Here is a 27392-nt window from a genome sequence, read left to right on the forward strand (position 1 = left end):
CTTTCAGCAGCCCATAGAGGGCGTCAATCCCTACTTTCCCTTCTCATGTCTCTTGCTCACTTCCGGCTGTGGGCCACTCGGCACGAATGATGGGAATTACAGCTTTTTTAAAAGAGTGGATTTATTTGGCTCGCCTCCCGAAAGAGAACTGACTCCTTCGACTCCCTCTTGATTACCAAAATACGTGAAAAAAGAATTTCATCAAATGCTTTTTCAAAGGCTTTACTCACATGCACAACACAGATTGCTACAAAAGTAAATATGAATACAAAAAACAAATCTCAATTAGACTGTACTATGAATAAATCACGTTCACAGTGAAACAACTCCAGCCGTTCTTTTTGCTCACCTTTCCAGCGTGTGGTCTCAAATGATGTAGCTACAGCTTTATCACATTTCATCAAACCCGAGCGCCTTTGAGGGAAAAAAGCCGCGTCGTTCAACTCAAAGCACCCGATCGTTCACGAACGAACCATCGGTAGTCGGCATTCTTCGGATGCATTCGGCCGCTAACGGTCGGAATGTTCAAATCCTGCTGGCGATTCAGGTGAAGAAAGAAAAGAGAAAAGGAGAACTAGACGGTTTCTGCGGGCGGAATGACGGTGCTGCAGGAACCGGTCCAGGTAAACGAAATGCTTCGCTTCGTTGTCATGATCGGAAAGAGGACATTTGGTCAAGGCCTGCTGGTCCTCCAACCTCCCGGCCTCATCTACTGCTCCGGTCCGTCCAACGAGCAGTGTTCTTCGGTCGCGCAGGCCTTCCGACCCCCACCGGCAGTACGAAGCCGTTTCCCGGTGTCTTTATTCCACGGAAACATAAATTGTTTACCCCTGACAGATGCCGTCGACGAACTGAGGTGTCCAACGTTCCATTAAAAAGGTTTATTCCTTCCAGTAGAACGAATCCGGCGAGAAAGCGTGTTAAATAACGACAAGAGCAGACATTAGACCGAGCATGAAGTTTACCTTCTAGCGAAACAAATGACGTGTGAATGCGGAAGCCGTTGAAGGACGGCGATAAGAATGGAATTGAGTCGAAGGCTGATATTTGACTTATCCTTCTTTCGGGCTCCGCTAACGCAGCCATGCTAAGCCTTGTTGTCGCAGCAGCGGCGGCGAAAAGCCTACAGCTGCCCGAAATGTCACCTGAAATAGTTTTCATCAAATATCGGGGATGTTTCTTTGATTGTGTCACTCGGCGGGTGGCGTGGTTCCGCACAAGAGAGGTCAGTGGAGGTTAACCCCGAGCTAACATCGCCTAGCTCGTTAGCCTCTGCAGCTAGCAGTGCTGTTGCTATCAGCTGCTTCACTTCTGATTAGCATCAGCAGTGTCGGGCAAAGGCGCTCCTAAAAGCCATTGGAGCTACTAGTTACCCCCCCCCCCTTCCTACATGCAATGAGTTAGCAGGGAAAGTGCTCACTGCTGACTAGGTGTTCTTTTGTCGTGCGTTTAGGGTTTAGTGAGATGGTACCTTCAGGCCATCATCACAACTTGCTCTTTTTGGCGGATGAATGACTTCTGTCTAAACGCTAAATGTTATTCTGTGTCGACAAGGAAGACATGAGAGATGTCATGAGAGATTTTAGATCATGGGCTAAGTTGGGGTTGGACTTTGTATTGCTGATGTTGGTTATCCACTGTGCTAAGTGACAAGCATGTTATTGTTGCACTCGGTGCCACTCAAGACTCTTGCTTCTTTCCTCACTGACATTTGTGGCTTTCTCAACCTTCCTATTTTGATGCACAGCACTTTTTCCACCTTGGACTCCAGTCACGATGAAGCGATTGACAGCCGCCAATCAACAGTATTGTGCTTTGTGTCTTTACTTGTGGCGCGACGTCACATGCACAGCTAGTCCACGCCACAAATGAAGAAAAAAATAACAGGACAGTTATGATTGACAGCCCAACTCTGTCTATGCAGGCGGCAGTGTGGCAAGCACTGAACCACTACGCCTACCTGGATGCTGTCTTCCTTGCCGAGAGACTCTATGCCGAAGGTAGCGCTTCCCCTCTGGTGACGTGCGTACGTGTGAGAGACTCGACATCTGTCTGATCTGGCGTGTGTGTGTGTGTGTGTGTGTGTGTGTGTGTGCGTGTGCGTGCGTGTGTCAGTGAGGTCGGAGGAGGCTCTGTACCTTTTGGCAACATGTTACTATCGATCTGGGAAAGCTTACAAGGCGTACCGGCTGCTGAAGGCTCACAGTTCATCCACGCCGCAGGTTCGATTCCTGCTGGCCAAGTGCTGCGTGGAGCTCAGCAAGTAAGAAGTGTGAGCTGACGCCAATGGAAGGGCAACTGAGCCGTGACGCCATCTTTGTGTGTCAGGTTGGCAGAAGGCGAACAGGTTCTGATTGGTGGAGTGCTGAACAAACAGAAGAGTCAAGATGACATCATCACAGAGTTTGGAGACTCCGCCTCCTTCACGCTGTCATTGCTGGGACACATTTACTGGTGAGATGACCTTCAGGTGACCTTGGAAATGTCTGGGTCAATCACTCCTCTGCTTTATGTTGGACCGGAACAGCAAGACGGATCGTGCCGCTAAGGGTGCCGAGTGCTTCCAGAAAAGTTTGTCCCTCAATCCGTTCCTGTGGTCGCCCTTCCAGAACCTCTGTCTCCTAGGTAACGCCTCTCTACCCCCCCACTTGTAAACCTCACTGAGGGCCTGTCCACACGAGAACGTCTACAGGTGAAATCAATCAAGTATTTTATGCTTTCAGCCTTCCATCTGCACACCGCCATTCTTCCAGACGGGACAATCTTTTCCCCAAATGCCTTTTTGGCCATTTTACACTTTGGGCAGCATAGCGTGTCTGCTTTTTGGGTCAGTGAATAAAATGTCAGATAATTAAATGCAGAAAATCCTATTTATTAATGCAGTACTTGGATGGATGCTTTTGTCCAGCAACTGATAAATGGATGGAATCTGGCTAACGTCTCGAACGGGATGGCAGCCTCTGCACACGTAGCAAAGTTCAACATGCTAACGTCTCTAACGGGATGGCAGCCTCTGCACACGTAGCAAAGTTCAACATGCTAACGTCTCTAACGGGATGGCAGCCTCTGCACACGTAGCAAAGTTCAACATGCTAACGTCTCGAACGGGATGGCAGCCTCTGCACACGTAGCAAAGTTCAACATGCTAACATCTCTAACGGGATGGCAGCCTCTGCACACGTAGCAAAGTTCAACATGCTAACGTCTCTAACGGGATGGCAGCCTCTGCACACGTAGCAAAGTTCAACATGCTAACGTCTCTAACGGGATGGCAGCCTCTGCACACGTAGCAAAGTTCAACATGCTAACGTCTCGAACGGGATGGCAGCCTCTGCACACGTAGCAAAGTTCAACATGCTAACGTCTCGAACGGGATGGCAGCCTCTGCACACGTAGCAAAGTTCAACATGCTAACATCTCTAACGGGATGGCAGCCTCTGCACACGTAGCAAAGTTCAACATGCTAACGTCTCTAACGGGATGGCAGCCTCTGCACACGTAGCAAAGTTCAACATGCTAACGTCTCGAACGGGATGGCAGCCTCTGCACACGTAGCAAAGTTCAACATGCTAACGTCTCGAACGGGATGGCAGCCTCTGCACACGTAGCAAAGTTCAACATGCTAACATCTCTAACGGGATGGCAGCCTCTGCACACGTAGCAAAGTTCAACATGCTAACGTCTCTAACGGGATGGCAGCCTCTGCACACGTAGCAAAGTTCAACATGCTAACGTCTCTAACGGGATGGCAGCCTCTGCACACGTAGCAAAGTTCAACATGCTAACGTCTCTAACGGGATGGCAGCCTCTGCACACGTAGCAAAGTTCAACATGCTAACGTCTCTAACGGGATGGCAGCCTCTGCACACGTAGCAAAGTTCAACATGCTAACGTCTCTAACGGGATGGCAGCCTCTGCACACGTAGCAAAGTTCAACATGCTAACGTCTCTAACGGGATGGCAGCCTCTGCACACGTAGCAAAGTTCAACATGCTAACGTCTCTAACGGGATGGCAGCCTCTGCACACGTAGCAAAGTTCAACATGCTAACGTCTCTAACGGGATGGCAGCCTCTGCACACGTAGCAAAGTTCAACATGCTAACGTCTCTAACGGGATGGCAGCCTCTGCACACGTAGCAAAGTTCAACATGCTAACGTCTCTAACGGGATGGCAGCCTCTGCACACGTAGCAAAGTTCAACATGCTAACGTCTCTAACGGGATGGCAGCCTCTGCACACGTAGCAAAGTTCAACATGCTAACGTCTCTAATGGGAGACGTTAGAGGGTGGGAATACTTGTTTGTCTATATGTGCCCTGGGATTGGCTGGCCACCAGTCCAGGGTGGACCCCGCCTCACCCAGCTGGGATAGGCTCCAGCATACCCCCCCTAGTGAGTATATGCGGCATAGAAAATGGATAGATGATGATGATGATGATGATGATGATAATAACAGCATCTTAACTCCTGTTGTTCCATGTAAGGAATATAATAATAATAATAATAATAGCATCTTAACTCCTGTTGTTCCATGTAAGGAATATAATAATAATAATAATAATAATAGCATCTTAACTCCTGTTGTTCCATGTAAGGAATATAATAATAATAATAATAATAGCATCTTAACTCCTGTTGTTCCATGTAAGGAATATAATAATAATAATAACAGCATCTTAACTCCTGTTGTTCCATGTAAGGAATAGAAAATAATAATACCATGTGTGAACGATATGCTAGTTTTTGACATCGTGCTTAAAGAAATTTGTTAAAATATTGAAATATCACCCAGCTCTAGACTGAGCTAACGCCCGCTAGCTTCCGTTCCTGCACCGTGTTTAAGTGGGAGGGGACTGTTTAGTGTTTGTATCCTCCCCCCCCACATACCAACATTCCTTCAATTACACAACCACACTAGCATGCTAAACTATGCTAACCCCTGCTATCTTCCACTCCTGCCATGGATGAAAGGATGAAAGGATGAAAGGATGAAAGGATGAAAGGAGCGATTCCACAGACTTAGGCTGCCGTTTATCACCATTTCAAAGCGTTTAGGGCAGTTTGGTGTTTGTATCTGCCAGGGGGAAAACTCCCCCACACAAAAGGACCAGGACCTGGCGTGGATGTGTTCTCTCTTCTTCTGTCGTGCAGGGGCGTACAGCAGCACATGCATTATGTGATATATTGTTTTCACTCTGTCATCCGTTCTTGTGTGGACATGAGCCTTCACTGATGCCACACCGCATGGATGGAAAACGCCTCCAACCCAGGACCTGTTCTGTGTGGACAGGGTCGAAGTGTAGCTTTCACCACCGTTTGTCGTTTCAGGTGAGAAACCAGATCCAGATCAAGTCTTCAGGCTGTCGTCTTTGCAGCATTCTTCAATAGTCCCACCCCCTCCATCTGTAAGCCCCGCACAGAACCCCTCCCATCGCATGGAAACGGCCTTCATGGAGACGCCGCAGCACACACTGGTACGCAATGCTACGCGTATTTCATGTTACTGTTGTATACATGCTGATGGACAATGACGAGCATCATAGCAAGACTGCTGACCTCATGTGGATCTTCACTGTAGTTTGTCCAGACCTGGACTCGGAGTCCATGTGGATTTGTAGAAATAATGACTTCTATGACCAAAACATGAAAGTAATAGTGGCGGCTCAGACGTACAAAGCGTGGCTGCAAGGTTCTCCTAGGAGACAAAACCATGATGAAGGGCGGGTTGTCCAAATCACACATGGCTTTAGCTTTAGCTTTAGCTTTAGCCCTAGCCCTTGGCTTGTCCATGGCTAACTTTTCAAATGCTGAGGTGATGACGACCATGCCGGCGGTTCAGGTGGCTGACCTGCCTTGATGTGTTGTAGCTCCGTGTCTTTCTGCTGGCATAGTTTGATGCCACCAGCACGTGAGATGTCTTCCTCTGAAAGCACCTCCAGCACGGTACGGCTAACCTGGCCTCAATGGAGGAAATGCGTGCTTACCAGAGCTTTTTTTTGATCTGACTTGACTCTCTTCATGTTGAAAGTTTTTTGACAAGGAGCTTTGAGAGAAATATTTGAATGTATTCTTCATGTTGCTGTTGGCCGTGTTTCTTTTCCAGGAGTTAAATCGTTTGAATTTAGAATCCTCAAATGGGAAGCAGACCTCTGATTTGTCTCTTTCCTACATCGACTCCTCCCTCATCTCCCCGGAGACTGGGTCCTTATTGGGGAATACGGTTTCCATAGCCTCGGCCGGCTCCTTATTGGCAAAACAGAGCAAGCCCAAAACTGGGCGGAGTTTACTGGGGGGACCTACTGCTCTCAGTCCGCTCACGCCGAGGTGAGTTGGCTTCAGACGGTGTTGACCGTGAAGATTCTCCTGTCCTTCATGCAGTGTGTGTGTGTGTGTTTAGTTTTGGCATCTTGCCGCTGGAGCCCAGCCCTGGAGACCCGTCATATCTCCAGAATTATTCATCTAGCATGGAAACACAATCAAGCGCTCCCAGCAAAAAGGTAGCAAAAGAGTTCTTGTAGGCGGCGTGTCCAGCAGCTTCTTATAGCTGATGTCTCTCAGGCAGTGTCCCGGATCAGTCAGCCAAAGTCCGTCTTCAGTCAAAGTGGCAATAGTCGGGATGTTCTCCCCATACCATTTAACCCATCACAGACATCAGCTCCTCATACCAGGTAACTCCTACGCTTTTCCTCTTACCTGCCTTCGCTTGGAGTCTGACGTTGTCCTCTTGCTGTTTCTCAGTGGTTCACCTCAGGTGCTCAGTCCCAGTATGTCTGGTCCTCCAAACGTTCAGCCCAGAAGAAGCTCCAGACTGTTTACGAGCGCCAGCTCCACTGCCAAGGTACCGCACATGTTGCTACCCCAACCGCTGTCCTTGAAGACCTGCTGTCCTCCAGCTTGGTAACCGTTTTTGTTGCTGCAGGAAAATAGTAAGAAGTTAAAGATGAAGTTCCCCACCAAGATTCCCAACAGGAAAACCAAATGTAAATCGACAAAGACCTCCAACAGCGGCAACCTGAATGAAAGCCTTGACATCCTTAGACTGGACCCAAGCCTGAGTCTAGCTGACACAAAGATCCCACAGCACCAGAGAGCTGCAGCAGGTCAGTACTGATGGAGACATCCATTCCCTGTCATCAGGCCAAAAAAGTGTACTTACATCTAAGACGAGCTGCGTTCAAAATAAACGTGCTTCTCGTATTTTTTTCACTCAATCTGCACATCTTCATCGGACATTGTAAAACCTTCCTTACATTCGAGAATTCAACGTGAAATCAAACCACAACGTGGTGCAAATATACTCATCCAGCACGAGTCTCCTTGGCGTCTTATATTAAGCTAACTGCTGCCGGCTTCTATTCACGCTGTGGACCAGGAGATTCGCCAGGTTTGTCGGCGCTTGTTACCATTTCAAGCTGTTTAGGTCAGGAGGTCCGCCGATTAAATACTTCCCCGCACGAACGTTCCTTCTCACCATGACAGCGTTTGATTCATCTCGTGTATCCACTGCGGCTCGCAGCCATCAACTCTGCGTAGTCATTTGTAGCGCTATTTTCATATCGTATTGTTGGAAGAATCCATACACCCAAAAAAAAGTCAGATTAAGAGTTAAGGAAAGGGTCCATGATCTACCTGGTACAGACCCCTTTTGAACGGTCTTCATGATATCAAGCAGTGGTTGTCTCTGAAGGTCCTCAAGCTGAAAGAGGACAAAGCAGTGGACTTGGTCCTTTGTCTCCATGCTGCCAACCATAGATTAAAAACCTTGGCCTGCTTTAGATGCTTCTTTAAAATAGTTGAACTAGTGAGTGCTGTGCTCCAATCTTGCTTTTCCACCTGAGACCGTTGGCTAGGGTCAAAGCAGGTGTCCCGTTACTTCCAGGATCCAAATCAAAGTTCTTCTTTTGGTTTGTTTTCAAAGGGCTGGACGGGCTGGCTGCCTCATACTTATCTATGAGGCTTTATGTTCCTGCCAGAACTATGAGGTCCAGCTCCTTTTAACACGCCTCGGGCTAAGCTACCATCTCGGGGTGATTGGACCTTCTCTGTCGCAGGTCCGAGACTCTGAACAATAGATCTGCATTTGAAATGTCACTCTGATGGTCTGGTTTTTACCACAGTGGGCTTTATTGTTGTTGTTGTTGTGTGTCGCTTGTTTTCTTGTCTTTATGAGTGTCATCATTCCGTGAATAATGAATGAAATGTACTACAGAACTATATTTGACCTTGGACCATCAGCCACCGCTGGAGAATCATTGCTATAGAAGAGCCAGCTGTGTTCAGACCAGTCCTCCATGTCCTTTGTCCTGTGTCTCCAGACAGCGTGATGGTGTTGCTTCGGGAACTGGGGCGTGGTTACCAGGCTCTGTGCTCGTACAACTGTCGAGAAGCCATTCACATCCTGACCTCCCTCCCACCGCAGCACTATAACACCGGCTGGGTGCTCACCCACATCGGCATGGCTTACTTCGAACTGGCCGAGTACACGCAGGTGAGAAGCCCACAGGTACTTTATTCATCTCCAAGGGCACCCAGCCGGGCGGATGGCGTTTACGCCAGCGTGTTTCTGTAGGCAGAGCGTCTGTTTGGTGAGGTTCGCAGGATGGAGTCGTACAGAGTGGAGGGCATGGAGATCTATTCCACCACCCTGTGGCATCTGCAAAAGGATGTCGCTCTATCTGCCTTGTCCAAAGACCTGACTGACATGGACAAAAACTGCCCTGAGGTTGGAGAAACTCTGCTCCCATTCTTGTGCACAGCCGCCCACTCTCTCCAGCCCTGATCCCATGTGATGGATGTGTGTCCATCCAGGCTTGGTGTGTTGCAGGAAACTGTTTCAGCCTGCAGAGGGAGCACGACATCGCTATTAAATTCTTTCAGAGAGCCATCCAGGTGAGTTGTTCCCAGGTCAGTGTGGAAACACGCTGCGCTCATGTTGGTGGGACGTTCTCAGGTGGATCCGGGCTTCGCTTATGCCTACACTCTACTGGGGCATGAATTTGTCATGACGGAGGAGTTGGAGAGAGCACTCGCTTGTTTTCGCAATGCCATCAGAGTCAGCAGCAGACACTACAATGCGTGGTACGCTTGCCCGCACACGTATGAGCTTCTACCATGTTCAAGTCCTTCTCATCTGTCAAGCGTCTGTCTGTGCAGGTATGGTCTGGGAATGATCTACTTCAAACAGGAGAAGTTCAACTTGGCGGAAATCCACTTCAGGAAAGCTCTGAGCATCAACCCTCAGAGCTCTGTGCTGCTGTGCCACGTTGGAGTGGTACGTTGGCACACAAATAACAAATGAGCCTCATGTCAAAGTGAAATCCATACATTGCGTGTGCAGGTGCAGCATGCGTTGAAGAAGTCGGATGCGGCTTTAGAGACCCTAAACAAAGCCATCGGAATCGATCCCAAAAATCCTCTGTGCAAGTTCCACCGAGCCTCCATCCTCTTTGCCAATGACAAGTACAAGGTGAGCACGTTGGGCATGCTGCTCGTCAATATAAGGTAGACTTGGATGAAGCGGCAGAGGTTGAAACACGGGCACGGAGAAGGTGAGGCGAGGAGCACAGAGCTCTGCTAACTCAACCTGGTCGTGCTTCTTCTTGCAGGCAGCTCTTCAGGAGCTGGAGGAGTTGAAGCAGATTGTTCCCAAAGAGTCTCTGGTTTATTTTCTCATCGGAAAGGTAATGAACATCCTCTGGCTTGATACATTTCTTACTTGTAGCTCTCAAAAGTAAGAAATTGCAAATTTCCCCACTGAAGGACCAATAAAGGCATATCTGATATCTTATCAAAACCTTCTTCTCCCCATTTCATGGGGGATCACATTCATTCATTTCAATGGTGTCATTAGACTGTAATGTGTGTGTGTGTGTGTGTGTGTGTGTGTGTGTGTGTGTGTGTGTGTGTGTGTGTGTGTGTGTGTGTGTGTGTGTGTGTGTGTGTGTGTGTGTCAGGTGTACAAGAAGCTGGGTCAGACTCACCTGGCGCTCATGAACTTCAGCTGGGCTATGGATCTGGATCCTAAAGGAGCAAATAACCAGATCAAAGAAGCCATTGACAAAAGATACTTGCCAGAAGACGAAGGTGTGCACACACACACACACACACGCACACATGCACACACACCCCAAGTCACTGTGACATCACTATAAAGTGCTGACATCATTGCCAGGTCAGGGCGATGACAATTATCTTTGATATGTAATGAGTGAAATCCAACATCATGTGATCATCCGGTGATCGATGATGTCATAAAGGAGCAGGGGCCCACTTGGGGGTGAATAAGAGAAATAAGCCATACGGTAACAAAGCTCAAAGAGATAGTTGGGATTTTGTGACATGAAGTCCGTCAACAGCGACTCACGCCCCACTTTGTGTCCCGAGCCCAGTCCTGGTGGGATTTGGCTGATGAGGACCATTGTTCCGGTTGGACACTTGAGCCAGCAGTTTGGCTTGTCCAAACAATACGCCATGCCACGGTTCTACATTTGCCTTGGGCACATGCTACGTGTGTTTATACTGCTTAGCTAGCTAGCATGCCGGGGCCACCTGTTCTGTCCCTGCACATTAGCCAAGCGGCATACACGGACCGTAGTAGGGGCCATACTCGATGTCCACATTCAGGATGGCTTTACAAGTCATTGCTTTTGGGTGCTCTAACCATGAAAAGATTGAATGATCGTTGGCAGAAATTCACTCATCACGGTCGGGTCTGGAAGCCATTAAAGGAGGGACGTTAGGAGGAGCGTTAGGTGGCGCTAGTGTGCACTGTGACATGACTGACGCGGGGGCTGCCGCTCGCTGTTGTTTTGCAGCAGCCGTGGAGGTGGACGACAGTCAGGACAGCAGCGTTATGACGGACGCTGACGACACGCAGCTTCATACTGCTGAAAGTGACGTTCTTTAACCACGCCCCCTGCTGGAGTCGGCCATTCTCATGCGAATCCTTCTTGTGTTGTGATGGTTGAAACAGACTTTTCAGCTCCGCCCCTCCAGTTGTCATCGAGCACAATCTCTGACATGACTAGATTTTTTATGTTCTTTTTATCAGAATGACGGAAGAAATCAATAAACGTACCACGTACTATCCACCACATGCTGGTCTCCCATTTCCTTTTTGGTGTGTGAGCAAACACACAATTTCTATTTTCAATCTTTATTCAGCTTTTGTTTTTCCATCTTTGTTTGGATGAGTTGTGGTGTTTCCAGAAAAAATCAGACTTAGTCATGTGAGGAAATGGACAAGAAAGGATTTTCTAGGAAGACTTTAGTAGAAAGTCATCTAAAAAAAAAGATACTTTCACTTCCCTACAACCAGAGGGTCAACTGGAAGGAGCATCGGGGATCAAACCTGCGACCTTCAAGTTGCTAGCCACTTCCAAGTTACATCCACTGAATGGAGCTGCCACTTGACTGCCCGAGCAGAAGTATGTCATGTTGTCAATCAGCCGAGGTGATGGATCTCACAGTGAGTACAGCTTGATCTGCTCCTCCATGTCGCCCTCCGTCACCTCCCCCAGCGCCTCCTGGTTCTCCCTCAGGAGTAGGAAAATGGCCGCCAGCTGTTCCTGTTGCACCCTGGGAGGAGAACAAGGTTGAACAAGTCTGGTTGCTACCATGAGCCATCATGGAATGGGACGCTAACCAAGGGGATACCACACAGACCGCCATCGTGGGCGGGCAGAGGTCTCACGACTGTCGCATACCGAAGAGCAAAACCAGACCTCTCTCTTGCTCCTAAATCACCAAGGTCAAAAGATGTCAAACCGACGAAAGCAGCTTAAAGCAGGAACTCAACATGACTTTTTCTTTGGCTTTTGCTGAAGGTGTGATGATAACCACAGAAGAGAAAACTGATCTCGTTGTGACGTAGGAAGTAGCAGTTTGACCATAAACAATGCAATGATGGATCAGCGAGGCTTTGGGCTTTTTCAGAGGAATGGCGTCCATCCACACATCTCCGACCAAATACTTTAGTTTTGTGAAAAAAATGAAATGAACCAAGATATATTATACAACTGATGGAAGAAAAAAGATGGCGGGGGGGCGTGTATTGCTGCACGGGTGCCTACATTACACAGGACTGACGTGACCGCTGAAAAGCAGCAACCGGATGTAAACCCATTTCGTTTCCGGTATGTATTGGGCACTGCACGTCACGAGTCAACATTTAGCTAGCTGGCTTTTGTGCTTTTCCTCCCGCTAAACGTAAAAGGGTGGAACCTTTTTGCTTAAAAGGACAGCAGCCGAGTAAAAGCCAAGCTCTTGTGAGAAGGAACCGCCCAGGAGGACATTAGGACGTCACTGAAGATGTTTGGGATCAATCACCTCGCCTCACGACGTCTGCACAGTAAGCGAACTTCAACTGTTCCAAACGGATGTAGGATGTGACAAGAACTTCCAAGTCTTTGCTGCTTTTATGTTGCGTTGTGAAGTAAACTAAGACCGGAAATGCCAAAGCACGTCGTAAGCCAATAGCTGTGGATGAAAGTGACTGAAAACCGAGTTGCTAAACTAACCCTTAAAGCTACGGAAGACCAAAACTATGCTAACCGAGCAAGGAAGGATACGCATGCGTTGGTGGTTGATGATTCTCGAGTGGAAACCATTCCAACTGAACCGCATTGCTTGTGGAATTCGAACAATGAAATGTGCGTGTTAAAGACGCGCTGACGCTTATCCGCCCCAGCAATACCAGGAAAAAGCCACTAGGTGGCGGTGTCCTTTACCGAGCCCTCCTCTTCCCGCGCCCTGATGATGGTGGCTGTTTGACCCTGGAACGGATTCTTTCCCGTGTTGGTGTTTGGATTGTTTTGGTAGAAAACCAAATAGTCTTCAGTGTTTACACGACATGCTGTGATTGACAGTTGATCAGGGGTGTAGGTGGCCCGGATAGGCTCCACCCCCACGGGTAAGGTCCAGCCCCCCCCCACCCAAAAGTATTGGGACAGTGATGCCCATTCCGTTATTTCTGCTGCAGACTGGAAACGTTTGGGTTTGACACCAAAAGATGAACATGAGAAAAGAGGGCAACATTTCAGCTTTTATTTCCAGCTACTTCCATCTGGATGTGACAGCAACTTAGAAGACAGCATTATTTGGAAAGGATCAGCACATTTTTTGGTGAGCAAAAGTATTGGAGCAGTGAGGCGCTACTTTTTGGCCAAATCCAGCCAGCCTTCCTATTCTTTTTGTATCTCCCGTGTAGCCTCTGTACTTTTCTTCATGAAGTCTTTGTGAACAGGAGATGCTGATACCTTCACTCCTGCCCTCTGGAGGCTGTTGCTGATTTCACCAACAGTTGTTTCAGGGTCTTTCTTCAGAGCTCTCACGATGTTCCTCTGGTCAACTGCTGTTGTTTTCCATGGTCTACCCGTTGGACGTCTGTTACTTAGTACTTCTCCGGGACCTTGCTAATGGTTGTACTGGCTACGGCTAATGTTTGTGTAATGGCAGTCTTCCCTTAGCGTCACCATTGCTTCTTTTTCACCCATTGACAGCGTTCTTGTTTTCACGTCCATTACACCTCTGACGTCTGCAGAGGCAAAACCCAAACCCGAAACTGAGCGTATGTCTCGTTCAGTGCTAGCTATTGTTTAAATAGTAGTAATAAAACACGCCTGTCAGTCACATGTTCCAATACTTTGCTCACCAAAAATGTGCTGATCCTTTCCAAATAATGCTATCTTCTAGATGGAAGTAGCTGGAAATAAAAGCTGAACTGTTGCCCTCTTTTCTCATGTTCATCTTTTGGTGTCCAAAACCCAAACGTTTCCAGCCTACAGCAGAAATAACGGAATGGGCCTCACTGGCCCAATACTTTTGGAGGGGGCTGTAAGAGCTTCAATGAAAGCGTCTTAATGGTCATTGTGTTCCTCATTTCTTAAGAGGAATCTTTTTTTGAAGTATCTTTTATGATAGAACGTTCACACTACTTGATCTTTTTTGGAATGCAAATGACTGCCACCTACAGGACTGCGGTGGAACTGCATCAGTCCAAAGAGTTTCTGTCTTGCCCGGCGTGCTTTCATGTGTTTGTTTATACTGACCTCTGCTCCTCCTCCATCTCCTCCTTCGTCATCAGCGTCTCAAACTTGTTCTGCTTCTTTCCAACAGAAAACCTGACTTTTTCTTGGGACGCTGCCATATCTGAAACACAATGAAGTGCCACTTGTTATGGCGTTCTTGTCCCACAAACCAACGCTTCCTTTCAGCCACTTTGGTGACACTTGACATTTGAGTATGATAATGTTATCAAGGTGGACCCGTTAAAGGGCTAGTTGGGATGATTAGACACGAAGTGCTAGGACATCCCCATGTTTCCACTTTCCCGTCCTACAAATGTAGTTAGAATCTTGTATTCTCGTGCTAAACCATGGCAAAGTTTCAGATAACGAGGTTTGCGCATTTGGATGTGAGACCCGAAAAGAGTTTGGGATGGCTAAACATGGTCGGTTTCAAAAGGCGTGGTAAAAGTGCTCGTTTGTGACGTCACAGAGGGGCAGACTTCCTTACATGGTTCATAGTGAGGAAGCACTTTGGGCATGTGACCAATCACAGCAGAGTGGGCGTGCCCGGAGGCGGAATAAATTCAACAGACGTTTTGGCGGGAAGCCCAAATGGAGGGACCTACAGATGGAAAAGGTGCAGGTTGTGTTTCCTGTGTTTTCCTTGTCTGACCCAGACGATGCTGTTGACATCATGGTTGGGGGGGGGGGGGGGGGGGGCACAGGACGACAGCTGCTGAGGAGCCGGAGAGGACAACGGCGAGTTCAAGTGCTGTTCAGATCAAGCATCATCTGTCTCCAGCAGATGGTGGCCCCGCCCACAAACACGCTAACTCAATACACAATCGGAATGACAGCCTGAGCCCGTGTCCGTGTTACTGATTCATTCCTGGTCTGAAATACGAAACAGGAAGTCATGTGACTAAATATGTGGCTCTCAGAGAAGCAAGAAGAATCACACAAATGTTTTGGGTAAAAACAAAAATGTCTTTACAGTAGGAACTGTGGTCTGATGATCTGAGCTAGAGGGTCAACAGGCTTACCTTGAATCTGTGGTTCTGGTTCTGATTCCGGTTCAGGCTTGGCTGCTGTCTCTGTTTCAGTAGCTGGCGGTTTCTCTTCCGGGGATCTCGAGACCAGCTCAGATGCAGCTATGGGTGCCGAAACCAACTGAGCCACCTTCTTTGCAGGTTCTAATTCAGACTGGACAGGAGGTTCTGGTTTTGACACTAGATTTGAGGACAGCTCTTCTTCAATTACCTGTGATACTGATACTGGTTCAGAACACGGTATTAAACCACAAACTATTTCAGGTGGTGGTTCAGAGGAGGTTTCTGGATCTGAAGCTGCCTGGGCCTCTGAGAACTGTTCCAGTCGAGGTTCTGGTGTTGATTTGGACACTTGTTCTTGAATACAAAATGTGTGTGCAGCAGTTTCTAGCTGAGGAATAATCTTTGGAACTGGTCCCGGTTTTACAACTGCTTCAGGTACAGGTTTTGGCCGAAGGGCAGTTTCTGGAACGGAAACAGATTCTAGTTCTGAAAGTGTTTCAAGTACAGGTTTTAAAGCACAGGCTGGTTTTGCAATGACATCTGGCTGAGGGACCATTTCTGGAACCAAAACCCTTGGTAAGACTGGCTCTGGATCCGAAGCTGCTTCTTGAACGGACACTAATTTGTTGAGCATGTCCGGCAATATTTCTGAAACTACAGGTCTTGCCGATTCTAAAAGATGGTCCGGCACTGGTGCAGGTTCAGAATCTTGGGTTGATTCAAGGAGACGCTGTTCTTCTTTGACAGGTCCTGAAACTAGTGTTGATAGTGGTTCTGGGAGAGCCTAGGAGTACAGAATGTAAAAATGTAGTTAGGCTCGTCTTCTACCTTTTTACCTGAAAGGCTTTTTCAGGTCTACCAGTGTTTGAGTGGAAGTCGTCTCAGTCCTTCAGATCTATCTATCGACCTATCGTCCATCCTAACCCTAAAAGGGCTGGTCGGGATGAGTAGACATGAAGTTCCCCATCTGTATTTTAGTACATCAACTGTGACTTACCCCCTACTTGGTCTCGTCAGTCCAGTTCTGGTTGGATTTTGGTGATGAGGAACCTCATACCGGTCAGTTGCTGGAGTCATTGAAGTAAAGAGTTGGGCTTCTGAAACATTGTGTTGAAAAGACGAATACATTTGCAACACAAAAATGCCTCCTCGAAAAAAAGAGCTCATAATGGCTCTGTGTGATTGTTCACTGCACACCTTCACCTGTTGATTGTGGATGTGATGAAGATGGCTGCTATGGTCCACACCTTCATCCAATGCATGAGCATCGCAGGCATCTTGTTTACGTACGTGTTCCACAGCGGATGAAGATGTGGCGTGTCGTCATCTTCATGAGTTTATACTGCTCACACTTAATTACAATTAAGTAATACAATTATTTAATTTAGTTGTTGTAAATGTATTATTTATTACTGTCTGCACTGGGGGTCCGAGAGCATGTTGAGCGTGTATAGCATATTTGACAATAAAGTTGACTTTTGACTCGACCACAAAAAGATGGACAGGTGACGGTGTTCAAGGAGGCATTTTTGTGTGCAAATGTATTTTATCTTTTCAACGCATATTTTTTGGGAAGCCAAACTCTTTACTTATGTGACTCCAGCAAACTAATATATCATTGTGAACATAAGCCCCCCCCCCCCCCCCCCCACACACACACACTAACTAAAGGTTCCAAATACCAGCCAGAAGTGCATCCAATTCTACCCAAGTTCCCAAGCCTTACTTCCCAAACCGTTTAAAGCCAATGTGAACGTTACACTGTCGACAGCCTTAATGTTAGCGAGCTCATGCTAACATGCTAACTGAGCCAACAGGAGAAGCCCACTCCCAGAAGTAAATAAGCCACTTAGGGTGAAAGGTAGGATGTTTACAAAGCAAAATATGGATGCTAACCAAGTTCAGCCTCCTCCTCCGCTGCAGCGACTTGTGAGGGGTGGGCAGACTGCTCTGTCTCCGCCCCTCGACTGCTGAACACCAGTCACTCATTGGCTGATCCGGGCATGCACTGCGGTCTCGCGAAGAAACGCAGCTTCCTGATACGTTTTAATTGTTCCCAATACAAACATTTTAAAAGTATTTGTTCAAATTAATTATTTGTAAAAAAACCTCATTATTCGTGTTGTTTCGTGCTGATGAGGATGTCATGCAACATACCAACTAGCCCTTTAAGTCATGTGACTTCTAGCCTTTTGGTCCTGACAGGACAGCTGTTGAACTCTACGGTGCGAGGGGTCGGGTGGCGGTGACCTTGTCACTTTCAGCTCCTCATCGCCAAGCTGCCACCGCCTGTTGCTGACGCAACGCCACACGAGGCCTCTTCTAGCTGCCACATGGCCCCGTTATTAGGAAAACTGGAACCTCTCCACCAAACCTGCTGCCATCTACCCTGGAATGTGACACGCCACAGTGTCCCCACGAGTGACACTTGGTGATATCACCCACAGAGCATGTAATCCATGTCCTACTGTGTAATTCCACCAATTTGGTGTATTGTCCTCTCATGCCAATTAAATACAGAATGCTTTTAAACGGCTTCGCACATTGAGATCAAATAAAACATGCCTTTATTAGGCCCGCAAGGGGAAATTCCATTCTAACAGTCTTCAGTTAGGAAAATAGACCATTATATATTCATTAACAAGCACTCTTTGGCTACATTAGGGACTTTTAATCTACTACTATGTTTTAGGTAGAGTTCATCAATGTTAAGCTTAACATTACGCCTAAACGACTTCAGATGGGGGAAAAAGTCAACAACCTGAGGTTCAGTTGCAAAAAGTATGGAGGGCAACACGTCGTCTTCGTAGCCTACTCTGGCTGTCTTGCTTCTGGCGGAGGAGGTGGTGCCAGGGGCGGCCTTCCTGAGGACGATGTAGGCGGCCAAAAGGAGGGCGAGTAGGGTGAAGAGAACGACGCACGGCTCCAGCTCCATGATGGATGGCCACACTGTGGTCACAATGAAAAGCGCTCACTCTTTTATAATCCCGAGGCAAGTGCATCTCAAACACCACCCACAGGCTTCCGCTCAACTTTCAAAATAAAGGCCCTTAGGCTCCTGCCTCCCTTGCTGTTGAAATGTGTCCAAGCATTTGCAATTGAATCCTACAAACTTTATTGACACAAATGAACAGAAATGACGTTCCTCTGATGTTTGAGAAGGCACCGTGCGGTTGGTGAAGGAACAGCTAAAAAAAACAAACCAAAAAAAACATTTCACAGTTTTTAAAAAAAAATGGATGAATCAGAAGGCTTGCATGAGATCCTGCTACGTTTCTCATTGAAATCAAACTACTTGAATGTTTTGTGCTTGGGTGCAGATAGCCTGAATTGCCAAAAAGTGAATTTCAAGAAGTAAGACTGGGAATAGCACCCCACACACTTCATGTAAAACTGTCCCATGCTGTGTGAAATTCCCTTTTGTCGTCTCTTCCTCCAGCATAGCCGCTTTGGGGGCCGGGGTGGGTCTTCACCGTGACGAGCTCCTCTCCTTGCTGACACAATCGTCCTGACTATGTGTGTTTCCGTTGGCCGCCATATTGCACATGCGTCTCTTCTTCCTGCGGTGGGACACGGCATCACCCTCGGAGCACACCTCCTCCTGCGGGGAGCACAAGTGCCGACATATGAGCCCAAGCGATGAGGAGCCAGCTTCAAGACACAGCACGAGCACATACGTCTGAGTCGGAGTCGGATGAGCTGGAAGAGGATGACGACGAATCGCTGGAGCTGTCCGAGGCGATGCCGGTCGACTCCTGCAGATCGACTCTGTCGGCTAGAGTGGCCAGATCGGGTCGCTCCTGCTTCAGAATCCTCAAACACACAAATGTTCTTCATCAAGTGTCATCGAGAGGTGGCGTCATATTGTGCAACATGTTAGGAACTTTCTGGAAGAAAGTACTACAGTCACAGTAGTATTGGATCAGAAAAGGGGTTACACTAAAAAGGCTGATCTGGACTTTGATAGGCTGGACTCTGAGAAGTCTAAAATCATAAAATCTGCAACTTTGAGGGTAAAAAAAAAATGCAGGGCAATTCTTACCGGTACCACTTCCTGGACAGCTTGGGCCGACCTCGTACCGTTTTGTGCCAGACAATGGGAAAGTTGGTGGTGCTGGCAAAGTTCTGCGTGACAGCAATGGCCGTGTCCAGATTGAGCACAACATGCCACCATCCACCTGCAAAGCAGGAAGGAAGCAAGCAGGAAGGTTCCTCCTGAGTGAATGCAGCTGGCCTAGCCTAGCCTCATGTCTGTAATGCCTGACAAGCAGAAGTTGAAGGTGGAACAAAAGTAGGAGGTCAAGTCTAAATCCTGCAGCTGATGCTTTAATCCATGTTTGGCTGTCCCGTGACCCTCGTTAGTCCGTGACTTTGTTGATACCTCCTGCGTATACCATGTGCTGAGAGAAACTACTTTTTTTCCCCATCAACTTCTAGTCCCTGTCAAAACAAGAGTAGATACTTCCTTCCCACTGACCAGGCACAAAGACCGTCTCTCCGGGTCTCTGCAGGATCTCCAGCGGTCTGAACTCTGGAGGCCAGCTGGGCTGCTGCGTGCGTGGGTAAACCACATTGAACCAGGTGATCGCCTCATCCTGCTGATTGCCTCCGTCTTCTCGGGTCACCTTGATAAGCTCTCTGGGCGTGTTGGTGGGGAACAGGCACCACCTCTTATGACCCTGGATCAGCGCATTCCAGGCGCTGGTTCCCAGTGGATCGATATGGATGCCTGTCCCAGAGCGGGCAGGGCCCATCACGAACCACCTGAAAACAACAAACGGAGCTGAGGTAAGCAGATGGCCGCTCGACAGCCTGACTGGAATTGCTGTGTTGTTCTCGCATTTTTGGGGGCCTTAACACATGTCTGGTGACTATTTCTTTCAGGGATCCTGAACACAACCCCCCCCCCCCCCCCCAACTCAGTCATCGGTCCCTGCCATCAGTTACCAATCACCAAATTCGATGGAGACATGTAGCAAGTTCCTGTGTTCAGAAACAAAGGAAGTTAGCCATTTTTGACCCAAACCATTTGACTCCTTGAGATTTGGAGTAAATCAGATACCAGACAGATGATGAGGATTGTTAGGAATTTTATTGTACGCTGTAGAACGTGGGCGGGGCATGGCGACAAACTTAGATGGTCAGTCTGACAACTGGCCACAAAAAGGTCAAGGTTAACTCCACAAGGTCACATTTTGATCTTCATTGCTGTGAATGATGAAGATGCCGAGAGCCGAGTTGTGTGCGGGTGTAATTACGTTGTGCTTATCTGCGTGGTTCTTTGTGTTGTCATGCATGTTTCACCACAGCTTACATATGAATGCAGATATTGTTTAGGAATATTACGTTGTGCTTATCTGCGTGGTTCTTTGTGTTGTCATGCATGTTTCACCACAGCTTACATATGAATGCAGATATTGTTTAGGAATATTACGTTGTGCTTATCTGCGTGGTTCTTTGTGTTGTCATGCATGTTTCACCACAGCTTACATATGAATGCAGATATTGTTTAGGAATTTTCCACATCCACAATAGTTCTTGTTGCTTTTTCCTATTGAATAAAGTCCAAAAAACAACATCAATAATAAAAACGGACACTTGCCTGTACGGTGGGCGGCGCTTTTCTCCGGCAAACTGGAAGAGGTCATCAGTGAAGAAGACGGGCACCTGGTAGTCCTGAAGCAGCTTCCTGCGCTTGGCGTGCTCGCCGTAGCTGCTGTCGAAGATGTAGAGCGGGCTGTCGTCCCGAGTGCTCTCCAGGTACTCCACATAGTATTTCATCTTCATCTTCACAGAGTAGCCATCGTTGTCCTCACCGCATTTGAACTTCTGGTTGCGATACTTGCGTTTCAGGCGCTCCAGAGTCCACTTTTCCCGTGCGGGCCAAGACTCCTGACAGCGGAGCAAAACAACCGGCTTGTAGGGTTTCTCGAAGTGCTGGATGAAGTCTTCAGGGCTCAGACGTAAGGCATCCACTCGTTCAACATTGTCCTGCGGTGACACCAAATCATTTCAGATTTCTTTCCCGGGGGAGGAACGGGCATTTCATACCTTCAACTCGCATTCGGCGTTTTACGTAGCCTACGCTCTGTGCGCTATTTCCAACTAGTTTGGTTGACGTGTAGCATCCTGCCCACACGTCAAAGTCAATAGAAGATCGTGGAAGCATGTGTTGCAATGCCGCATTCCACACTGCCGGGATGCAGTAAATATTCCACTCGGATTTATCGGAACTATATTAAATTCCCTACACAAATACAATGATGGCAGTGTTGCATCTTCAGATTGTGATAAGATTTCGTCGAACCGATAAATAAGTGTAGTTTATGACTTATGATTGCGAGCGCCGCCATTAGTGTGTGACGTCACATTTTATTCTCAAGTAGAAATTGCGGCTTTGAGCGGCGTCCCAGTGCCCAGTCCCTTGTCCGGAGACAAGTTAGCCGCGGCTAGCTAATGTTAGCTTAGCCTAACGTGCTACATTGACAGTTACCTTTACGGTGCTGTGTGACAAGTCGAAGGTGTCATGGTAACCGTGCTTTATCCAGTCTACCGAGTCCTTTAACTCGGGTCTGGCGCTCCTCTTGGCCTCTTTAATCCTCTTCTTACTCTTGTGATTCATTCCTTTCCTCGGCTTTGCAACTAATAAAAATAGGAGCTAAAGTTATGTCCTCGCATTCGCTTCTCACCGGTTCTAATGGGCGGTTCTAACTCATGGCTTGCCAAAGCATCGAAGCTTGTCGAATATGTTTCTATGTCAACTGTAATGAAACGTAGTAGTAGTTTGTATGCGTCCTAGAACCCAGTTGTGTTGAGGAGAAGCTAGTTAGCAGCAGGTGACACAAGGTTTTTGCAACTGGTTGTCACGCCTCGTCCACGCCCCTACAGCAGTTACTGCAATCCCATTGGCCAAGACGACAGCCAAGCAACGTCTGCCGATTGGTGAGTGTGAATACTTAACCCACCCGCCAGTTACGTACTATAATATGGTTGGTTCATACGGTTTTTTTTCTGAGCATGCGCTAATCTTACTATTATGAACGTCGTAATAGACGTTCATGCGAAGAGCATATAAGAAGACGACTAAGCTGTCAGGTAGTTTGGGTACTGTGGCGTAAACGTGTCATTTTTTAATTTCAAAACCAGACTAACCAAAGTTGCATCTTTTGAAATGAGATGTGCGATATAAACCACATGGGGCTTGAAACTCCCAGAATAGTTAACAGGACCTTTACGTTTGAAGAAACCAGGAAGCGCACGCGGGAGTGCCTGGATGTGTCGATACCGGAGGTATGACCAGAACACTTCTTAACCGAACCTTGGGTGATTTAAATATTTAACTTATAGTTGTTGCAATCTGAACATTCACAGCTGAAACCATTCAGCAGCACGGCTCTGTGTTGTAATCTGTGCTCTGAATGTGTTTGGGGTGTCTTAGAATAGTCGACTGTTCACGGTTCCATTCGGAGGAGTCTAATTCGAGCGTCACTTCCGGCCTCAAAGCAAATAAAACTTTCATGTGGTGACGATTGTACCGCTCTCATATGGGGTGTCCCTGGTCACTGCTGAGCATATACAAACAATGGCGTTATATTTGTTCTAAATGGCCATTTAGTGATACAGAAAATGCCGTGTGTGCTTAACAGAAGTCCTACTGAATAAAATCATGGATTTGATTTGAACTCTAGCTTTGAATGCTGGGGGGGGGGGTCACTATTAATTGGCTCATAATAGCTACTAAAACGAATATCCAAAGCGGTGGAATATTTTGAAAAGGTTACAGTTGAGTCCAGAAAGTCAAGTGCAACTTGTCAGCAGTTTCCTGCAATCCCTAGCACAAAACATTCAAACCAACAGTGAATCTTTAACAGTTAAGGCTGTTAGGTCTACCATGTTTTTGTATCCTCACTACGCCGACCATAGTTGATATCTTGCAAGTTGTTGTTTTTTCCAGACCTGCTCCTAGCTGTGGCAGACCTTTTCAGGTTTACGTGCCGTGTGGGAAGGCCGAGGCATCGCTATTTGTAGTTTCACTGTTCTACCACTAGGCTTTGTATACACACACACAGTGACAGTTTAGCCTCAATTTACACATGTTCCTTTGTACAAGTACAAGTTGGTAAAACCCATACTTGGCACGGCAATGTTCTTACCCTTACATCTGAGACCCCTGATGTGCCCTGGATACCTCAATGTTGGGGTTTTCCGGGCATGCCCAGCCCGGAGAATGCCCTGGGGTAGGCCTGGACCCTGCTAGAGGTATTATGTTCGCGGCTGGCCTGGGAGCATCTCGGCATCCCCCTCCGTGGCAGAACTGTAATTTTAGCTGAAGACCGGGACGTTTTGGCTTCCCGACTGAGACTTCTGTCCCCCATGTCACATGTAATCCAAAGAAGTCACTTGTTGACCCGTGAACGTGTATTAATTCCTCTTCTTGGAAATCTGGTCTGCAGGTCCTGGATGTACAGTACGGCATGTACGTGTGGCCCAGTGCCGTAGTGTTGGCTCAGTACGTCTGGACCCAAAGACTGGACCTGAAGGACAAAGTGGTGCTGGAGGTGAGCCGGACATGTGTGACATGTACATGTGTGAATAATGCTTCTGTGTTTGCTTTTCCAGCTGGGTGCAGGTGTCAGTCTTCCAGGCGTGGTGGCAGCCAAGTGTGGTGCCAAGGTCATCCTTTCTGACAATGCCAACACGCCGCTCTGTCAGCACAACTCCAAACGCAGCTGTGATGCCAACGGCCTGCATGACGTGGTCACGCTGCCTCTTACCTGGGGGGAAATCTCAGCAGACCTGGTCCTGCTTCCACCCCTCCAAGTCATCTTGGGATCTGATCTTTTCTACGATCCTGAGGGTAAAGGCCTTCTTTCTTTCTTTCATGTATTTCCTGTTCAGGATGACGGGTAAGTGGGAGCCTATCCCAGCTGTCTTAGGGCACAAGGTGGGGTACACCCTGGACCGGGTGGGCAAGTGTGCAAACATGCACAAGCATGCAGTCTCCTTTCAGATTCCAAGCCAGAGCTTGTGCTAGGCAGCACCAGCTAGTAGTATTACTATTACTATTACTATTACTATTACTATTACTATTACTATTACTATTACTATTACTATTACTATTACTATTACTATTACTATTACTATTAGGCCTGTCACGGTCATCCATAAAGCAATTTAACCGCACCATATAAACCAAATAAAAACAAACTGGGTCATTTTGCTGGCCTCCATATGTTGACATCTCTTCCCTGTCTACCAAACAGGCTGGATGACAAGAGATTTCACTCTGCATCAGGGAAGCATAGAAGCTATTGACATTGCAAATATAATGTTAAATACTCTTTGAAAATTCAATTAAAAAATTAACGTTGATTGATTTTGGTAGTTTACTCTTATTAATATTTATGATTATGCCATATATTATCACCGACGCTATGGAAATCACATGACTGTGGTCAATCACAAGCTTTTTATTGCATGCAATAATGGCTTCAGTTGACCCTAACCACGCCACCAGAACACCTCAATGAACTCCCCCAGTGATTCCTGCATGGTTCCCTCACCTCGACACACCTCCACCCCTGGTGCATTCACGGCCACCCGAAACAGTCAGACATTCTAGAATACAACATGTCAACAAGAGCACATCGGGGTCGCTACAATATCATTTGTAGAACAATTATCTTTCAGCAAAATGTCTTACGCTGACAGGCCTACTATTAATGGCTCCAGGGTAAAGTTCCATGGTAACGTTTTGTTACCGGGGCGAAGGTCTTAGCTCCAGGGTAAAGGTCCTGGTTGTAGGGTAAAGATCCTGAAAACAGGCTGAGAGATGAATGTTGATTGATGTTGGTGTGTCACCAAAAAGATGTGAGTCCAGGAAGACCCCACCTAGCAGCAGTTGAAATGACAAGTCAGCAGCTACAGGCTACACAGAGGTAGTAAGTAGTTGTTGAGCAGCAAACATCTGATATCATTCATCATTCTGACTCGTTACAGATTTTGAAGACATCCTGGTCACGGTTGCTTTTCTTTTGCGAAAGAACCCCAGTGCTCAGTTTTGGACAACATATCAAGAACGAAGGTTGGTCTGTCTCCCTTTGTCATGGCTATGTAACATCTGCAGCCTTTTCATCAAAACCACAACATTGACAGCGTCTGTGCATAAATGCTGAGACTCCAGCATAATCATGACCCCACTGAGCACAAGCAGTACAGACGATAGGCGGATGGTTGAATGCCTTTCATTATTGCCAGATATGTCTGGATGATGGGTCGCAAGGTGGCAGAGTGGTTAGGAGGCGATTGGGAAGACCTGGCTTCCGTGCGTGCATGGCTTTTCTTTGGGTACTCTGCATTAGGGTTGGGTGATATTTTTTATATACCAGTATAGATTCTTCCAATGATACAAAAATGACTTAGACCGGTACAAGTGATAAAGCCGAGTTGATGGCTGCATGCCGCAGTGGATACATGAGATGAATCAAATGCTACAAATTTCCCCGCTGAGGGACGAATAAAGGCATATCTTAATATTAATCTTAATGGTGAGAAGGAACGTTCGTGTGAGTAAGTATTTACTTGGCGGACCTCCCGATAGAAACAGGTTGAAATGGTGACAAACGCCGGCAAACCTGGCTGAAACAGTGTGAATAGAAGCCAGCAGGGGTTGGCTCAATTCCGGACACCAAGTAGTTACAAGACTCTGCTGAATTAAAATTTGATATCGTGATACCCCAAAATATCCCGATACATGTTACAGATACAGACGGCCACTAAAGCAGATGATTTGAATGATCAACACCTCCTTCAATGAGAGGGAAGGAGCTCATCAATGAAATCACCTGCTGGAGGGAAAACCTGCAGTGTCGGGGCCCTGGGCTGACGCAAGTACAACAGACGGATACCCGCCAGGGAATCCTTCAATTGTCACTGAGAATGTGGAATGATGACTGGACCTGCTGCTGGGGTTGACCCTAAGCATACAGCGCTAACCGTTGACTCTTTAAAGGTCGATACTTTCATCTCCAAGAGACATTCGGCTCCATGAAATGACTTCAAGTTAAGTTTGCAACAGACTAGAATAAAACAGCGTCCACTTGGTTGCGCTGGAGCCACAATGAGGTGCTGCCTTTTAAATATTTGACAATGTACGTGGCAAGACGCAATTTGTGTGCTTGTCTTTCAGTGCTGATTGGACCATTGAAGGGTTGCTGCGCAAGTGGAAGATGACGTGTGTCAACATTGGTTTGGAATCATTTCATGCCAACAAATGTGAGCTGGCGGGATCCAGTCTTCCAGGCAGCCACAGCGTTCAGATGATGAAGATGATGCTGAGGACCGAAGAGGACATGTGAAACAGGGCAACTTTCCTTGTTTCCTGCTTGGATGGACAGCACCATCAGACCATCCTCTGGATGCTGCTTTGAGTTGAAACTTTTCTCTTTTATCTCTTCTATCGGGGTTCCAATTCATCCCCGCACGGCCCCAGCGGGGACAACCGGACGCCCCAAAATGAGGCTTTAATGGTGCTTGTGTTTAGATACTATTAAGGGGTTAGTGGTTCTTGTAGAGTTGGGGCACCATGGGAAGATTCCAGTCAGATCACGGACACGTCATACTTGACAAGTGGGATCAAAGTTGGCGAACTGCTGTGGTGCTTTTCCTAAATGGTGCCTTCAGGTGCATCACGTAACACCTGGGACATGAGTTGCCGTTGCACTCAAGCACACTTGTAAATGACAGCAAACAGCCGCCCATGCAGCCCAAAGAGATGCCCGAGCGGGGAATCAGTCTTCATGATTCACACTGTTTTCATATTGTTTAGTATTGGCATTGGAAAAACTGAATTTAACAAGAAAACAAAACAATCAACAGTGATTTACGAATTTGACAAGAATAAAAAGAAAATTGGAACAGAACAAGTTGTATTCTTATGAAAAAAGCCATTTTAGGAGAATGAAATATGAATGTAAGAATGTCATTTTAGCAGCATGAAGTTGAAATGTTAGACATTTTATTTGTACTGGGACGCTTTACAATATAAAGCTAAACAGACTCAAGAAAGTACAACAAAGGAATCAGGAAGAACGAAACAGAAAAGAGATTTAAACAGTAGCTTGAAGGTCGGAGCAGGCACCCCCAGGCACCCCCCCCCCCAGGTCCGGAGCTCGGTGCCACAGGGAAGGGTCAGGAGGCGGGAGTCGGAGGAAGGGAAGCAAGTGCTTTTGTGATGGAGCAGGTATGGAGGGGCCAGATGGCAGAGAGCTGATCAGTGATGCGTTCATAGGAGTGGGTGGATGGTGAGAAGGCGAGCAGCGTAGTTCAGGACCGA

General features: G+C 47.3%; 4 protein-coding genes across 11 annotated transcripts; 2 read left to right on the plus strand and 2 right to left on the minus strand.

Moving 5' to 3' along the window:
* Positions 1 to 455: 455 nt before the first annotated feature.
* Positions 456 to 11095, plus strand: cdc27 (cell division cycle 27). 2 transcript variants are annotated; one of them, XM_058048869.1, is made up of 20 exons: positions 456 to 623; positions 1925 to 2000; positions 2116 to 2263; positions 2329 to 2454; positions 2528 to 2625; positions 5329 to 5474; positions 6104 to 6324; positions 6398 to 6497; positions 6559 to 6668; positions 6739 to 6838; positions 6920 to 7100; positions 8316 to 8488; positions 8570 to 8722; positions 8809 to 8889; positions 8951 to 9078; positions 9154 to 9271; positions 9338 to 9466; positions 9606 to 9680; positions 9954 to 10083; positions 10815 to 11095. In XM_058048869.1, exons 1-20 carry the CDS (start codon positions 597 to 599, stop codon positions 10904 to 10906), a joined length of 2412 nt encoding a protein of 803 aa, XP_057904852.1. In that variant the 5' UTR covers positions 456 to 596; the 3' UTR covers positions 10907 to 11095. The 2 variants fall into 2 exon arrangements, with proteins under 2 accessions (XP_057904852.1, XP_057904853.1); XM_058048870.1 differs by having other exon boundaries at positions 10818 to 11095.
* Positions 10810 to 18015, minus strand: si:ch73-366l1.5 (FILIA-N KH-like domain-containing protein). Its single transcript, XM_058048874.1, has 4 exons — positions 17820 to 18015; positions 15050 to 15842; positions 14049 to 14148; positions 10810 to 11577 (listed from the first exon to the last, which is right to left on the minus strand). The coding sequence occupies exons 1-4, from the start codon at positions 17991 to 17993 to the stop codon at positions 11463 to 11465; spliced, it is 1182 nt and encodes a 393-aa protein (XP_057904857.1). The 5' UTR covers positions 17994 to 18015; the 3' UTR covers positions 10810 to 11462.
* Positions 12106 to 26982, plus strand: LOC131103033 (histone-arginine methyltransferase METTL23-like). Of its 7 annotated transcripts, XM_058048880.1 has the most exons (9): positions 12106 to 12349; positions 19496 to 19846; positions 19943 to 20818; positions 20912 to 21021; positions 21858 to 22000; positions 23512 to 23616; positions 23678 to 23915; positions 25058 to 25142; positions 26247 to 26982. In XM_058048880.1, the coding sequence occupies exons 6-9, from the start codon at positions 23533 to 23535 to the stop codon at positions 26413 to 26415; spliced, it is 576 nt and encodes a 191-aa protein (XP_057904863.1). In that variant the 5' UTR covers positions 12106 to 12349; positions 19496 to 19846; positions 19943 to 20818; positions 20912 to 21021; positions 21858 to 22000; positions 23512 to 23532; the 3' UTR covers positions 26416 to 26982. The 7 variants fall into 7 exon arrangements, with proteins under 7 accessions (XP_057904863.1, XP_057904861.1, XP_057904860.1 ...); XM_058048878.1 differs by having other exon boundaries at positions 20912 to 22000; XM_058048877.1 differs by lacking the exon at positions 21858 to 22000.
* Positions 18174 to 21939, minus strand: jmjd6 (jumonji domain containing 6, arginine demethylase and lysine hydroxylase). The gene is made up of 6 exons (XM_058048871.1): positions 21552 to 21939; positions 20661 to 21049; positions 19536 to 19822; positions 19101 to 19236; positions 18736 to 18871; positions 18174 to 18659 (listed from the first exon to the last, which is right to left on the minus strand). The coding sequence occupies exons 1-6, from the start codon at positions 21678 to 21680 to the stop codon at positions 18528 to 18530; spliced, it is 1209 nt and encodes a 402-aa protein (XP_057904854.1). The 5' UTR covers positions 21681 to 21939; the 3' UTR covers positions 18174 to 18527.
* Positions 26983 to 27392: the final 410 nt, after the last annotated feature.

The sequence above is a fragment of the Doryrhamphus excisus genome, chromosome 15, assembly GCF_030265055.1.
Source record: "Doryrhamphus excisus isolate RoL2022-K1 chromosome 15, RoL_Dexc_1.0, whole genome shotgun sequence".
Classification (NCBI taxonomy): Eukaryota; Metazoa; Chordata; class Actinopteri; order Syngnathiformes; family Syngnathidae; genus Doryrhamphus; species Doryrhamphus excisus.